Source organism: Pseudorca crassidens, chromosome 3 (assembly GCF_039906515.1).
Source record: "Pseudorca crassidens isolate mPseCra1 chromosome 3, mPseCra1.hap1, whole genome shotgun sequence".
Classification (NCBI taxonomy): Eukaryota; Metazoa; Chordata; class Mammalia; order Artiodactyla; family Delphinidae; genus Pseudorca; species Pseudorca crassidens.
The window spans coordinates 134,089,525-134,105,043 of record NC_090298.1 but is presented as its reverse complement, the minus strand read 5'-3'; the positions used below and the strand labels follow the sequence as shown (position 1 = coordinate 134,105,043).

Genomic DNA, 15,519 nt, shown 5'->3' with positions numbered 1-15,519 from the left:
CTTACATCCATTCTCTTGAAGACCCTATGAGGTTGGTACTACTCCCGTTATATAGATGAGGAAATCAAGGCCCCGTTTGCGCAAGGTCACATATCTAGTAATGGTGGAGCCCAGACTGAACCCCATCTGTGTGACTCCTGAGCCTGAGCTCCTGCTTCCTTTTCTGACTCCATAAGGGCTCAGCAAGGCACTCCTCGGAGACCTGCTGGCCAGTCTGCCCAGCACAGCCAAGGTCAGTGCCCCTGCCCCCTCCCTGAAATATACATACACTGCAAAGCCATCTTCTTAGAGGGAAAAGGAAGATAATCGGACTGTGGAACGACATTTCAGGCAACGTTCCTTGTGATAGGAAATGCCCACCCCACAAAGGGGAGCCACCCATTCACGCAATCTCTTTTTCCGCTAAAAATAATGCTTTGGCACGCACAGTACACCTCCAGCTGGCAAACTGAGGCTATAGCGCTTAAGCGAACGTAACTTATAACGGGTTTAAGTAAGGATAAAACCCATGGAAAGCAGAAATCTACCATTCTTGAACTGCCAATCACAATGCTTGTTAAACAGACTTGACGTCAGGAAGAAGGTATAACGGGGTTTGTAATCCGCCGTGGAGGGCTGGCGCTTGAGGAGAAAAGGCCCACGGCCCTTGCAGGGTCACAGCTGTATCACTGGCCACCGGTGACTCAAGTGGGCAGCTGTTCTGTGAGGCCGAGTGTCTTTTCATGCCATGTGGGCCAAGGAGGGAGCAGGAAGGGACTGAAAGTAGGGACTCAGCTTGAGTTTTAGAACCTCCTGGATCTAGGGAACATCTGGTGGTGTGGGGGGGGGGTGTGGGTGTGTACACTTAAGTAATGATGAAATGGCATCAAGACAGGGACACATAGAAAGTCTGTGCATCTGTCACCCCCAGGGCATCTCTAACCCATGTCTGCACAGATTCCAAAAGTACAGAGACTGCTCCCCGCTTCTCATCAGCGGCTGAGTCTCCATCTCGTTTCTAATGCACAGCTCACAGCTGGGAGGGTTTAGGGTGTGACTCAGGGACACGCTTTGTGCTGGATTTGCTATTGCGGATGACGCTCCCCTTTCCTTCTAGTTGAGCACGCGTCCTGGGGATGCTTTCTGGTGGTTTTTGTGTTTCCAGTACTGTCATGTACCAAACGTCCCTAGTTTGGGGGAGGTGGCAGCAGAGGGGGAATGTGTCGAGAAATTAAAGTCACGTTAACTGATACCACCTTGGAAGCTGTCCTCCCTCCTGCCCACTCCACTCTTCACCATCCACCCACCAGGCAGGGCCCACACACCTGGGATCACACGTCTGTCCTCTGCACGCTGTCCCTGCGGACACGGGTGAGATGCAGCACTGTTTTCAGGGAGCTCTTGCCTTGGAGTCTCCCCTGAGAAAAGTGACATTCTGACTGGAGGCTGCTAGACCCATAACTAAAGAATTACTTCATCTTCAGCTGTCTAAATTCCACTTCTATTAAAAAAAAAAGAAAAGAAAGGACACAGGTGGGTTGTAGAATTGAGGGTGAGGATCTCTGAAGTGTGGCAGCCCTCCTCCTTTGCATTGTTACAGTAACACCTGCTTCATTTGGACCCACCTCGTTCAGAATTGTGATCATTAAGACAGGGCAGGTGACGAAGGAAGAGTTGGTTAAGCAAACTGACCACATAAACAAGATTAGAGGTGACACATTTAGGTTGTTTTAAGTGTTTTAAAGGTCTTTTTACCTCCAGCTATCACTCTTAATTGTCCATCGTTCTTTTTTTTTTCAAGCCAACTCCTTAGAGGCCCTTTTCGCTACCAGGCCCTTTCTCAGCCTCCTCTGGTGACAGCACTCACGTTTATCCCCAACAGATACGCACTGTGGTCTCACGTGATGGTGATGACAATGGTCACAGCCACTAATGTGGGAGGGAGGGCTTCTTCCCAGCCTGGCTTTTTCACTGTCTCATGTGTTCCTCCCAACCAGTCTTAGATATAGGCTGTCTATTGTCCCCATTGTACAGATGCAGAAACTGAGACAAAGCCAAGCTGGCTCATCCAGAGTTACGCAGCTAGCACACAGGGGGAGCTTGGGGTTAAATCCCAGGCTGACTGACTACTGTATCAGCCCTGTGCTAAATGAAATGGTCGTAGTCAAGCCACTGGGCCAGGACCATGTGGACCAGCAAATGCTGACCTTAAAATGCTGACCTTTCCTGTGTTAGGGGAAACATGACACCAGGGGAAAGAAAGCAGATCTGTCTGGGAGAGGCTGGATGCCCAGCTGTGGAAGTTCAGAGGAGGGAAAGATTAGGGAGACTTCAGAGCAGCCTAGTGGAGAAGGGTGCCTTTGCACTGGACCTTGGGTGAAGGTCAAGTAGGATTTGGGTCCAGGGAGATGGGGGAGGAGCATTTCAGGCAGAAGGATCAAGGATAACCTGAGCCAGAGTCATGTGTAGGGGGCTGTGCACCCTTCTGCAGCACAGGCACCAAGAAGCAGGGAGAAGCTTGAACAGGAAGTCCTTACCTGGGAGTCAGAAGTTCCATTCTTTACTGATACTTTAAAATTCACAGTTTCTACTGTGATTCCAACTGGTTTTCTCTCCCAGGTAGCTAAAACCTTTGACGATTTACGATTCGTCTGAGAAATTTTTTAGGACAAAGCAACTCTATCTCAGTACTTCTGGGGTCCCATAGATGTTCTGTTAAAAAAAAAAAGAGAAAGAAAATGTTATGGTCAAACAAACCTAGAAGTTGGTGTTTACTGCATCACTGTCTTCGAGTCACAATGCACGTATGTTTAACTAAAGGCTCTGAGACACCCTGCGGTTAAAGAAAAAAAGAGTCTCCCATTCTGTTCTCTGCACCTCTTTGCCCACAGAACACTTTTCCGAATGTTAACACCAGTGAACATCCCATGAAACACTTGGGAAATTCAGACATATTTTGAATTTAAAGACAAAAACACAGAGAAATCTCCTTCCATTCTTATGTAGATAATGTCACTGATCAGTCCTGATCTTAGAGTCCCCAAGTGTGTCTGTTTTCAGAGCCCAGAGACCTGAGTCACTTCGTACGCTCAGCTATTGTCCTGGAGACATCCTTTCCCTTCTCCTAAAGATGTGCCCCTACAGCATGGATTCTCCGCAATTTCAGGCCTCAAAGGACTTCACTAATCAAGAGACAGGCAGCCCCAAGAATGCTGTCACCATGCCATTGGACCTGTCCCCAATGTGGGGAGTTGAAACCCCAACCATGTCCCAGACAGTCTCCGCAGCGAAGAATTAAAAACAAAAAGGCCAGAGTGATTTTACAAAAACTGTCCGCACACTGTGCCGCTTTCTTTCCCCACCTCCCTGAAGCGCAGGCTGGCTGGCCTCACCCAACTATCTGCAGCCTGGTAGCAAATCTCCTGGAATTGTCTTTCGCTCCACGCACATGTTCAGTTTGTGCAAGCTCTCCCCCCCATTCTGTTCCTGATTAGCTCCTCATTCTTTCTTACACATATGGTGGTTCAAGGAAGACCACATTCCACCCTCTCGCTCCAAACTCTCCCAGCTCGGCAAAACTTTCCGTTTTGTCTTTGTTCTTATCACACTGAAAAATGCACTGCCTCTCAAGCCAGTAGTTTTCTGCGCTTTGGTCAGGGCACGTGCTCACCCAGCAGCCAGGGGAATGGCAGAGCCTCCTCCGTCTTGTGATGTCTTTGGCACATGTTACTGAGACTGTCGTGTCCTCATGGAAATCTTCACGGGCCCTACTGGGCCAAGTGCGTGTGCCAGTGGCATTTCTGGAACATTCTAAGCCTGAAACACCCATCCCTCTCACCCACGTAAGTAATCTTGGGGATTACAGCACGGATACAAGGAAAACAGCTTCTAACATTCCGGGAGCTTCCCTGTAGTCGTGCAATGAGGTTTCTTTATTAAACGGCCACTTTAGAGGTGCCTAAATTCAGAGGCCACAAAGGGAGCTCCTTTCCCAAAATCTACTCATCAGTGAGGGTTCTGCGTCTGGACTTTAGGAAGTGACCGATGAGATTTAGGGAGCTGTAACCCCCTGATATTATGTGCAAAACTCTGGGTGTAAGTACCTCTGGGGCTTCTTCTGGAGAGAGGTTCCCTGGCTTTTGTTAGACCCCCAGAGGAATCTGAAGGCCAACGAAGCAAAGGTAGGAAACTGCGGGCAGACCACAGCCAGCCCTAGATACCCCCAGATATGTACAGTTGTTCATTTGGTTTTAATTTTAACTTTTTGCTAACACGTATAGACTGGGCTATTTTATCTTTTAAAAAATCCACCTGCCCACCTTCTCTAGAAGTAATTGGAAAGCTGGGTGGCTGTGAGCAGGCATTCCTGCACGGCAGCACCAGGGCAGCGTTTAGAGTGCCACCCACCCTACAGACCTCAGTCCACGCTGAGGGGACCTTGCTCACTCATGATCCCAGCCTGGGCTCTCAAGGTGCTGGAGGTTTTGACTCCTGTGTTCCAGACTAAGAAGCAGTTATCTGTGGACTCGCAGCACATCATTTAGCTTTGCTTTATAGCTTTTAATGTGGCCCTAATAGAAGTTTTATCTAATTGATCTAACATACTATTCAGGTAGCAGAACACTGAGTAGCTCTTTTTTAAAAAAATTCTGGTCATCTAGAATTTAAAAAAAAAAAATCCAGATGTTTTTAGGGCCCAGCTGAAACATTCTGGCTGGGTCCACTGACGGTAATAGCAGGAAGTTGGTCAGTTTTCTACTTTGCTTTGTATCATATTGACGCTGCCTGATGTATGCTGCAGGAGACTGCCCTTTAATGCCAGGCACACACAGTAGATTTTGGCGGAAGGCATAAGGAGACACGCTTATTTTGCCAGAGGGTTAGAACTCCCACGGAAAGCCCCGCCTTTAGTAAAGGTGCCTGGACGCACCTCCAGCCTGGAGGAAAAGATCCTACAGCATCTTGAATTCTCAAGGCTTGGATTGAAAGACCCAGCTCCCCATTTCAGTCAAATCCAGGGCTCACTTGAATCTTAAGGGGACTGCATCTCCAGTGGATCCCAAACCTTTGGGGGTTTAAGTTGGTCTGCATTTGGCAAGTGACACTTCCTGTTTCTAAGAAAAATGGCTTATGATGGCTTACAAAAAAGACTCCAGGAGCTTTTGGACTGCGAAACGGCTCTTGCAAAACAACATGTGGATGATTTACGTGTAAATGAATCAGAAACATGTGGATTAAATTTCCTTGTGAATACAGATGGGTTTAAAAATTAACGGAAAAAGTGTTTGGCAAAATACTTTTTTTAGAAAAATTGAATTGAAAATGCCAGGGCTGGGGTAGGGGAAGCAGAGGAACGTGGGGCGCACAGGGCTCACAGCCTCACCTGGCCTTCCGACGTCTACTGCAGGATTTGTGGTAGTTGGGGCTCGCTTACCAACAAAGGCACATTCTCGCAGACGTGAGAGTTGGGAAGTTTACAGGGTCACTTCCTAGATGCAGTCACCACTGACAAGGACATTCATTTAAATTTAGAATTGCCAACAAAAAGAAAGCAATGACTTCCTCTCTCTGCCTGACAGGATGTTAAGCCATCATTGGGAGCCAAAGATGGCTGCCTCTTGCTTCTAATGTAAGCATCGCTCTCATCTCCACATACTTCAAAGTTGCCATCCGGAACGCTGCACTCATCCCTTTATTCCTCATACCCATCCTGTGAAGTGTTCCATATCGGATGGTACCTAGTTCATATGAGGAAACACAAGCCCGGAGAAATTAAGCAGTTCGCACCGGTCACACAGCTAATTTAGCGGCAGAAGTTAAAAATAACAGCAGCCCACCTCTATTAACTAGGAGCTGATCCGGGCTAAGCACTTCGCACTGGTTGTTTCATTTAAATCTCCAACAACCCTAACAATATCACGGCCCTTGCAAATACCGATACGCTGCATTTCTAGCTGAGGAGGCAGAGAGGTGCAAGGAGACAAGCAACTAGCTTGGGGGGGGGGGGGGGGACATACCCAGCAGGCAGAAAAGCCAGGGGTGGAACGCTGTCAGATTCCATGCTTTTCTAAATACAGCTGTGTGTGGGTTCCTAACACGGCTTTGCAAGAGTTTTGATTATCCCATACAGCCTTCCCTTTGCCTAGGATCTCTCTTTAGCTTCCCTAGGCTACAGTTTTCTAGGGACATGGTCAGACCATTCCAGAAACCCTGAGTGAAGCAGTGGCACAGAAGACATTCTGCGTCCGCATCCTCCAGTGAACAATGCCTTCTGGAGCCAGTATCCCCCCTTCTCCCAGGCCTGAGGACCTAAATGGAGTCACTCAGATCACTGCTCTGAGCCTCCGTCCTCATGCTCACACAGAGCACAGGCAGAGCCACGGGTTGTGGCAGAAACTACTGGCTGTTACAATGGACCAGTTTTTTATCGTATATTTTGGAAGCGAAGGGGAGGGGAAAGAAAAGAGTGACAAACTGAAAATTCTCACTATTTTGCAAGCGTTGGGCTGCAACTTTCCCAGCAGCATGCAAACTATGTGACTTTCCAGTTACGTTTTAAAATTGAAATCAGATTGGGAGGGACGCTTAAGATCTTCTTTTCTGTTAAAGACACATACATACACATGCTGACATACTATCATTCTTAATAAAGTACATGTATATTTTATAAGAAAAACTCCTTCCAGGGAAGATGAGAAAGCACATGTGTGGCTAATATTCAACCAACATAGTGGCGTGTGGGTGTTTTTTTCCATCTTTTTTTTTTTCCCCCTCTTTCAGTGAGAAGTTTGGATGCAAAACCATTTACTCTTGTCTTCTCTTTTCACAGCGATATCTGGCATGATTGTTCCTCCCATGTGAAAGAATTGCCTTGAAGAATTTTATTAATGAAGAGGTTGGATTCTGCTACAGAAAGTAATCTGATACAAGTCCCAGAGTGGAACTTTTAACTCAGGCCTTTTTAAGAGGAATCACAATAACTGCAGATTTTTAAACAAACAATATCACCGACCTTGCAAATACTGAAATTGGAAGGGATCTGCTAATGCAGGGTGTTGGTTACAGTTGTACCTCCCAAGTCCTTGGGGGGATATATTTATTCTGTGTTGATAAAAGCAAATCCTCTTTTTCTTTCTCTCTCTCTTTTTTTTTTAAAGCTTAACTCGGCAATCATTTGTCTTTTATAAACCATAAAGCTGTATACAAGGGACACTATAAATGAGACTCCATGTTTTAATTTATGATGTTTTTAAAGCTGTGTAAAAGGAGAATGAAATGGTGATATTTACAAAAAAGTTTAAAAAGAAAAAAAGAAAAAAAAAAAGCTTGTATGGGACAGAATAGGAACGCCAGTTAGATTTTTTTAGAAAACTAAGGGTCGGCTTTTGCGCCTTAAAGCATATCAAGTGGTAGTTACTCGGACAGTGCATTTCCAATATCTAACTTAACATGCCACCCCTTAGCAGTGCAAGCTTATTTCTCTCTTTTGTATTGTTGTCTTAAGTAACTGTGTAAATAAATGCAGCCTGGAAAGTTAAAAAGTGATGTAAGTGATCACATTTTCCCCTTCTACTCAAAAATCCAGTGCCTCTAGACAGATCTTAAAACTGCATATTTAAACCTGACAGCACTCTCTCTCTCTTGCTTATGTCAACTTCTTCGGAAGCCGATGGCCTCTCGAGAGCTTGGTGGCACACGTGCTGTGTGAGAATCTCCTTTGAGACTTCATGGAACAGGGTCAGGCACAGAATTCCACATTATGCCCTCCAGTTATCAACCCCAAATCCCACTTACACTCCGCCATTTACATGGTTAAAGTTTACTCATCCTAAATGCTGACTTCATACCAATCCTTCAAAAGCTGACAAAAGCAACATGGCAGGTATTTCAGATTTCCCATCCGAGATAGCGCCTCTATCAGTCGACCCTTACCATTTGTAACTTAGTAGATTGAAACGACAGGTTAAGTGCTTTGGAATTAAGAATAAAAGGAAACTGGGAGAAAGGAGAAGAAGGTTGAGATCTCCAAAACATGGTTTTCTGTTTGATGGGAATTTTTGCTCTCATTATCTGGGAAGTGTTCTTAAAAATAGGAATTAATAGCAAAGATGCAGCAAAGCTCTGAGGATGCATTTGCCTGATATTTTTTTCTTTGCTGTTGTGTTTTGTATGTAGTTATAAATACTGTAGATTTTTTGTGATTTTTTGCCAAAGTTGTTGTTCTATTTATACATTTTAATGTCTTAAGACAGTTTTTCAATATCACAAAAAAAGATTTTACTGCATATTTTGCAAAGAAAAAAAAGCTCACTACCTTTAGCTTGCACATACTTGCAAAGTTAATTAAAAGGCTTTTTGTTTTAAAGGGGATTTTGTAAGATATCCGTATAAATAATGTATTTATCTTTGGAATTTGTACATTGCTTTCCCCTTCCTCCTTTTCCTCCAACTCCCAGTTTATTTTATTGTGTATGTTTGCTATGTGAAAAGTGCGTATTTGTTTGGCCACCTATAGTTATATTAGCTATTTCAATGTGATTTTTAAACATTTCATTTATAGTTATTTTTAGTATTGTTTTAAACCATGCTTCATTTTTTTAATTTTCACCCAAAAGCCATTGTCTATTTTTGTATTATTTGTAAGTTAAGAAGTTTTTTCCAATATATGGCAAAAAATAGTAGCATATTATTCTTGTAGCATTTAGTTCTGTAGATTAAAAAAAATGTATCCTTTGCTTTGGAAGCTTACAGAAAAAAAACCCTAATGCTGTTTTACTCTATTAATATGCATGGAACCTCTTCCTTTGGAGTGACGCATTTTGTGCATTAAATTCCGGGGAGAAACTTCATAGAAATCAATGAACATACTTTCTTTCCTAAGTCTGCTTGTATATTTCCTCTGTCTTTCACATAAATATAAACCAGCAGATTGGATGCCTTAACAATGCAAATCATATTCATTTCACTTGTACATTGTAACTGTGCACCAGAACTGTCAGTCATCACTAACATTCTAAGAAAAAAGAAAAAGAAAAAAAAGAAAAAAAAAAAAAACAAAGAAATCGAAAAGCACAAAAGAACTGTTTTGTTACCTTAAGACAATGTAACTTTTTCTTGTAGAGCAAGAAATTTACAACAATGCTGCAACTGTGCATGCCCCCATATGGATTTTGCAATGGTTTTCACTAGACTGTCAGAGTGCGATTTTTATGGGTTGGGGAGGGTGGGGGAGGGGTGTTGCGGGAGGGAAGGGAGGGGAGCAAAGCTGATTTTTCTTGGTGAGAAATAATAATAATGATTAATAATAATAATAAAACTGGAAAATGTAAGCAAAGTGGACGCGTTGCTTCTCGGTACTCAGAAAGGTTGTCTGAATTCGTGTGCTAAGCGCTGGCCTGAAGATGTGTACAATTTAAAGCCATATTTTGTCTGGTGAGCCCCTTAACTGTTTGTGAAGGACCCGGGTCAGCCTGTGAGGTGTCGGGCTCAGACCTTGACAACAAACGCCACCCACTGTCAGCCATGTGTAGTGGTTAGAAGTTTTCTTGAAAGTCCAAAGAGCCTTTAAAATGTGTATAATTTGTGTTTTGTTGCCTCTATTGATACTGATTAGATGAAAAGACGTTCTGGCCCTCTGACCCTCTCTCTTCTACACAGAACTTTTTACAAGTAAAAGATGTTACCCTAAATACAGAATATGGCTTTAAGAAGAAAATGAAATAGCGAATTCAATTAAGATTTCAGTTGGGGGCGGGGGGTGGGGGGTGGGGGGGTGGTGGAATACAGCTTCTGGATGACTAGATTGCAGAACATGCCCTGGCCTCACATTGTACTAGGATGCAGCTTAATGAAGTCATCTCTAAATCTAACCTTTCACCTTCTTATCAAACTTTTGGAATAGACACACACTGTACAGTTCAATTGTTAGAGAACCTAACTACTGTAGAGATTGTTATAATTTTTTTTTTTGCAAACATTCAAGCTGTAAAAACTTTTCAACTTTCACAATATTTAATTAAAGTTACTTCCTGTCTGTGATGGCAGCTCCTAGTTGTGTATTCATTTCTCTATTTCAGATGAGTCCGAGTCCAACATAATGTAAAAGGTCTGTGTTTGCAATTACTCAGGACAGTGCTGACACCCAGAGAAAAGCAGCAAGAGTAGTCTGGGGACACCCACTTTCCCTCTTTGTCAATCCTTGGGGATTTGCTAATCTGGGATGCAAATTGAACACACACAGCGTACTGCTGCCCTCTGCTGGCAGCAGCTGGACGCGCAGTGCCCATACTGGCCCAAGGAGAGGCCAAGAGCCCCAAGGATTACACTAGGCAAGCAATGAGATCCCCCGGAAGTGACTGAATTATGATTCCAGGATCTGGCCACTCTGGAAAGCCATCCTCCGTGCTGCAAGTCTGAACCAAGCTCTTCACATACATCTGCTAATTAATCCCAGCGAGACTTCTGGTCAATTAATTATGTGCCCTGGCTCATTGATGAGGAGGCATGTGTGAACACAGAAACTTCTATGATCTATAGTTCTAAATCCCATGTGGATATGACACTTTTCCTGTTGGATAAAACCAAATTTATCTGGTGTCGGGCTTCCCTGGTGGGGTGTCGGGCTTCCCTGGTGGCGCAGTGGTTGGGAGTCCGCCTGCCGACGCAGGGGACACGGGTTTGTGCCCCAGTCCAGGAAGATCCCACATGCTGCGGAGCGGCTGGGCCCGTGAGCCATGGCCGCCGAGCCTGCGCGTCCAGAGCCTGTGCTCCGCAACGGGAGAGGCCACAGCAGTGAGAGGCCCGTGTACCGCAAAAAAAAAAAAAAAAAAAAAAAAATATCTGGAGTTAAACATTCTACAAACACCCAATAGGTCCCTGCTCCTGTAAAACGATTTCACTTTAAGTTCCATCATCATCATAAGGCTTTCCAATTGCACATTCAATGCTTTCCCTACTTTTGCAATTACTGGACAGAATAAGGTTAATGATGCTTGTAAAATGCCTTGAAAACTCAGCAAATAGGCCATGGACCAACAGAAACTTGATGACCAGAGCTAATAGGTCGTCCTACAACCACCATCACGATCATTTGTAAGTGTGCATTGCTGATACACTTTTGCTCTGGATAGAGCCCAATCTGAGGTAATGAAAGACGGTAATGAATAAGTTAATAAGAAGAGAAGCTACTATCTTCTTCTTTAAAAGAAATCTATGTTGATTAGTTTGGTCATACAATATACATTTTTGGAATTCTGTATCAGGTGCAGGTCTCCGTATTAGATGCAGAAGATCAAAAAAAGAATGAACAAGAGGCCCCTGCCCTCAGGACACTCATAATCTCAGACAAGAGAAATCTATACTCAAAGCAGTTTAGAATGTTTAGGGCAAAACAGTCATGTCATAATGCTCCACAGAATAAAACACATCCACACGTCTACATACTGGTTTCTACTTTCCTTAAGGCCTATTTCCTGGAAGCATCCATTCATTCATGTAGACCTTGAGGGTTCATTGTACATCTGGCACCAGGTGAGGCCTGGTGGATTCTATAACAAGCACTGCAACACCGATCCTCCCCTCACGGATCTTACAGTTGAGCGAGGCAAGGAGACATTAAGCCACTGTACAAGTCTAAACTAACAAACCGATGATGGCAATGAAGAAGAAGTCTAGAATGCTCTGAAAGTATATTACAGTGGGATCTGATTTAACCTGTAGGTTGGGGAAGGTTTCCAGAGAAAGTGACACCTAAGATGATATGTGAAGGATGAGGTAAGCAGGTGGGGTGGGCACCTTAAGCAGAGGGAATGAGGGCAGATGTAAGGAGCTGGGCTCTGGGCGTGCATATGGCCCATTCAGGAACAGGAAGACTGTGTCTGTAGAGTATGCGAATGTGCAGGATGGCACCGTGGAGCTTGGGAAGTTCAATTCAGAACACATACTGAGGACCTACTATGTGCTTGGCACTGCGCTAGATGCTAGGATGCACTAGACAAACCAGTCATAGGTCCAGCCTGTAGGGCCTCAAGCATAGCTCATAAACTCAATGCACCGTATTTGTCCACAGGGACCATGCTGGTAAACCATGAAGTGGGTGAGCTGGGGTAAGAACAGACAAGGAACACCTCGCTTGCTCCAGGCACTTGTTCCCACATGGGAATGTGGCCCCAGTGACGCCCATCTTTCATTTTTCAAGAATGCCAGATATATTATTGAATTTTTTTTTTTTTTGCTGTGAAATTCTCATTTTTTAAATGTTGTCATCTAATCCAAAAATGGTGCTTTCAAAACACTGCATTGGGCAAAAAAAGAAAGTGCACGAGCCTCTAAGAATGTCAGTTTGGGACTTCTGACCAAAAGACAAGTTACTAAAGGAGATGTTTACCCAGCTTGACTTGAGGGTCCTACTGCTAAGTCCTAGAACTAGGTCAAGGAAGGCTGTAAAGAAGGGCCTGCCTGAGGGGTGCAAATAGACGCTCTCCAGGCAGGTAAGGGAAAGCAGGGCATAGAAGGCCATGCTCAATGCCTCTGGAGCTGGCTGCAGGAGAAAATCAACATTAAATTAATCAAAAGGAATAGTAATCTGGGGAAATGGAATATATAATTGTGAGAAAACTCTATATCCTACAGTAGCCATGTCAATGTTAAATATACAGATCACTTTTTTGAAAAATCTCCTTTTGCCTTGCCAAAATGCCCTCGTCAAAAAGTTCATTTTTAAATAGACGTCCAGAGAAGTAAACTCTTTCTGGCACACCATGCTCATGGCCATGCCTGTCCTAGCAGGCTCCAAATCACTCACGTTCTCAAGAACGTTGCTCCTGAATTATCATCCTCTCCCTCCAACATCTCCATTTCTTCTTCCTCAATATTGCTATCTAATCAGTCCACACATATTATCTCATCTTAGGGAAAAAGAAAAAACTCCTTGACCTCACTTTGCTCTCAGTCTGCCCATCATCCTTCTGCTCCGTTTTATAGCAAGTCCTCTCTAAAGAGGTGTCTGTGTCTTTCTCTTCTTCTTCATCTCTATTCTCTTATTATCCATATTACAATAGATGTTTGCTGCAATGATGAGTAGTGGGGAGTCTTAAACACTGTAAACAAGGGATCGAACACATATTTTACAAGTATCCTTGTAGCTACCTAGAGAATGAATTGGAGAGAGGCAGAGGGGAAAGAGAAAAATTAGGAGGCCATTACCATGGGCAAGGCAAAAATGCATAGCTTGGACCATAAGAATGGAAAGAAGGAGAATAGATAGGATTAGACATATTTAGTATCGTGATTATAGTCAACAATACTGTATTGTATACTTCAAAGTTGCTAAGAGACTAGGTCTTAAATGTTCTCACCACAAAATGAAATAATTATGTGATGAGATGGAGGTGTTAGCTAGTGCTATGGTGGCAATCATATTGCAATTAACATGGTGTATACCTTAAACTTATGCCATGGTAAACGTCAAGTACATCCCAATAAAAAAATATTTAGTGGATAGAACCACTAGGATTTGGTGACTGATGCAATGTGGGGATTGAAGGAGAGGAAAAAGTCAAGATAAAACTCAGTTTTCTGACTGAGGCAACCGCTATTAAAGAAATGGTCGATTTCTCTATTTGGGCTGTTTCCCTGCTATTGAGCTACAGAGCTTGACGGTGAAATCCCTTCCTACTGTTCCCTTTGCTTTCCTTCCCTCTTCCAAGTATGATCCTCTTCTCCAGAGGCTTCTATATTTACATTAGGAATGAAATTCAGTTTCCGGAACTGGAAATATTTTGCTACTTTTTTTTTTAACTCAAGCATCAAGCAGTTTTCTCTCTTCTCTCTGGAGAGTTATGCTACAGTGGGACTGATTTTTATCTACTTGGCATACTTTTTTCCCACTGATTGTAGAATTTCCACATTCTATATTAAGAAGGAACGTTCCGAGCCCTGGAATGAACCACAGGCCTGAGAGTTGACCTTCTGCAGGAAATATCTTGCACAGGGAATTATGCTATAAGGAGAATCCAGTACTCCACAAAAGAGTCAACAGAAAGGAGGGAGTCCCACGAAGTTAATTCATTCAATAACATAGATCTGGGTGGGATTCTGCCAGGAAAGTCACGGCCATAAAATGAGGGAGAGCAAGGAGAAATGAATTAGAACCAATAGCTATGCCTTCTCTCACACATTTGCCTATTCAATATATTCTTACCACGGACCTTCTCTGTGTCAAGCACTGTGCTAAGGGCTGGGGTTTGACTGTATGTTAAATAGACCCATTTCCTTCCCCCATTACTACCTAAGGAGGATTCTTTGATATGAATCGAAGAATCACAGGAACATCATTTCATACTGTGATAAATGCTGCTGTAACCCTAATATATCTGAGCAAGCATGTGGCTCTATCTCGGCACACATTCAAGCCTACTTCAACACCCACCTTTAATTAAAAAGAAATGGATTCCTTGTTCAAATCCCTTAAAGGCCAGTAAAAAGAACCTAAATGTAAAGTCCACAGCAATACCTACTAAAATTCTCTTTCTTCTACCATCCTTTTCCCTACTCCTCACCTTACTCAGACGCTATTGTTCTCAATCCATCTGACAAAAGCCTATTCTGAGTTTGCATGATTTTTCTTTTTACCTCCTCACTTTCCCCATGTCTCTCAATGCATTATTTTCTTTCTCTCATTGCATTAAGTCTTTCTTCCAGCAAGAAAATCTTTCTCCTTTAGCAGAGCTGGGGAAAGGGGAGATATTGGACTGGCCAAGCATGATTTCCTTTGGCAAGGTGGGAAGAGGGGAAAGTCCGTAAACACTTCCTTGTTAATAATGTTTGATGTGTTGTACTTTCAGGGGCAAGGATAGGGAGCCATGAGCACATAGAGCGAGAGTCACGGATGTGCTCCTGTTTGAGCGAAGACCTGAAGGAGCAGAAGTCAGCAGGGCCAAGCTGGGGGTGGCGCAGACAGCATTCCAGACACAAGCAGGCCACCCGGAGGGCAGGGCTGGTGCCATTCGAGCCTTTCCTACAGAATGCTGCCCCTTCTCAATTCATCTCCCTCCTCTGTCGTGTCCTTTTCTTCTGCCTTCCAACATGGTTTCCTTCCTCTCTGTCTATGCAACAGTCCTGATCAGCGTTCGGTTCACTGGTAGCTCTTCAAGAAGAGCCATTACCTTACGGATTCCGGTACACCTCTGGGGAGACCCTCTCCTTCTCTTTACCTTTACTCCTGCCTGCCCCATGGATTTATTGCATGGGATTCTAGGGATGTGGTGAAATTTTCTTTAATCCTTCAAAAGCAGCTGAAACCAGATGAAAGGTTAGGGGTCCCCAATATTGCTCTTTATAATTCAAAGGTAAACATCCCTACCCTACACTTCATGCCCTAGAAACCACCACAGCCCAAAGTGCTCAACTGGAAAGGCCAACCCTGAGCTCCCATTTCTTCCCACAAGCACTGTATACTGTGGCACAAGCTCATGTCCAGGAAAATCAAGGAGGTGGTATGAATGGCACCTGGCATTCCCTTGCTGGGGGCCTATTTTTACA

At 43.9% G+C, this 15,519-nt stretch overlaps 1 protein-coding gene across 9 annotated transcripts in view; it reads left to right on the top strand.

Moving 5' to 3' along the window:
• EBF1 (EBF transcription factor 1) overlaps window positions 1-10,017 on the top strand; it is a 398,849-nt gene extending 388,832 nt beyond the window's left edge. For all 9 annotated transcript variants that reach the window (XM_067732416.1, XM_067732413.1, XM_067732411.1 and 6 more), the window contains one exon: window positions 6,809-10,017. Coding sequence is in view for 4 of the 9 variants with exons in the window: in XM_067732417.1 (XP_067588518.1) it covers window positions 6,809-6,840 (32 nt within the window). In the remaining 5 variants the exon portion in view is untranslated. The remainder of the gene's footprint in view (window positions 1-6,808) is intronic.
• The last annotated feature ends 5,502 nt before the right edge of the window (window positions 10,018-15,519 follow it).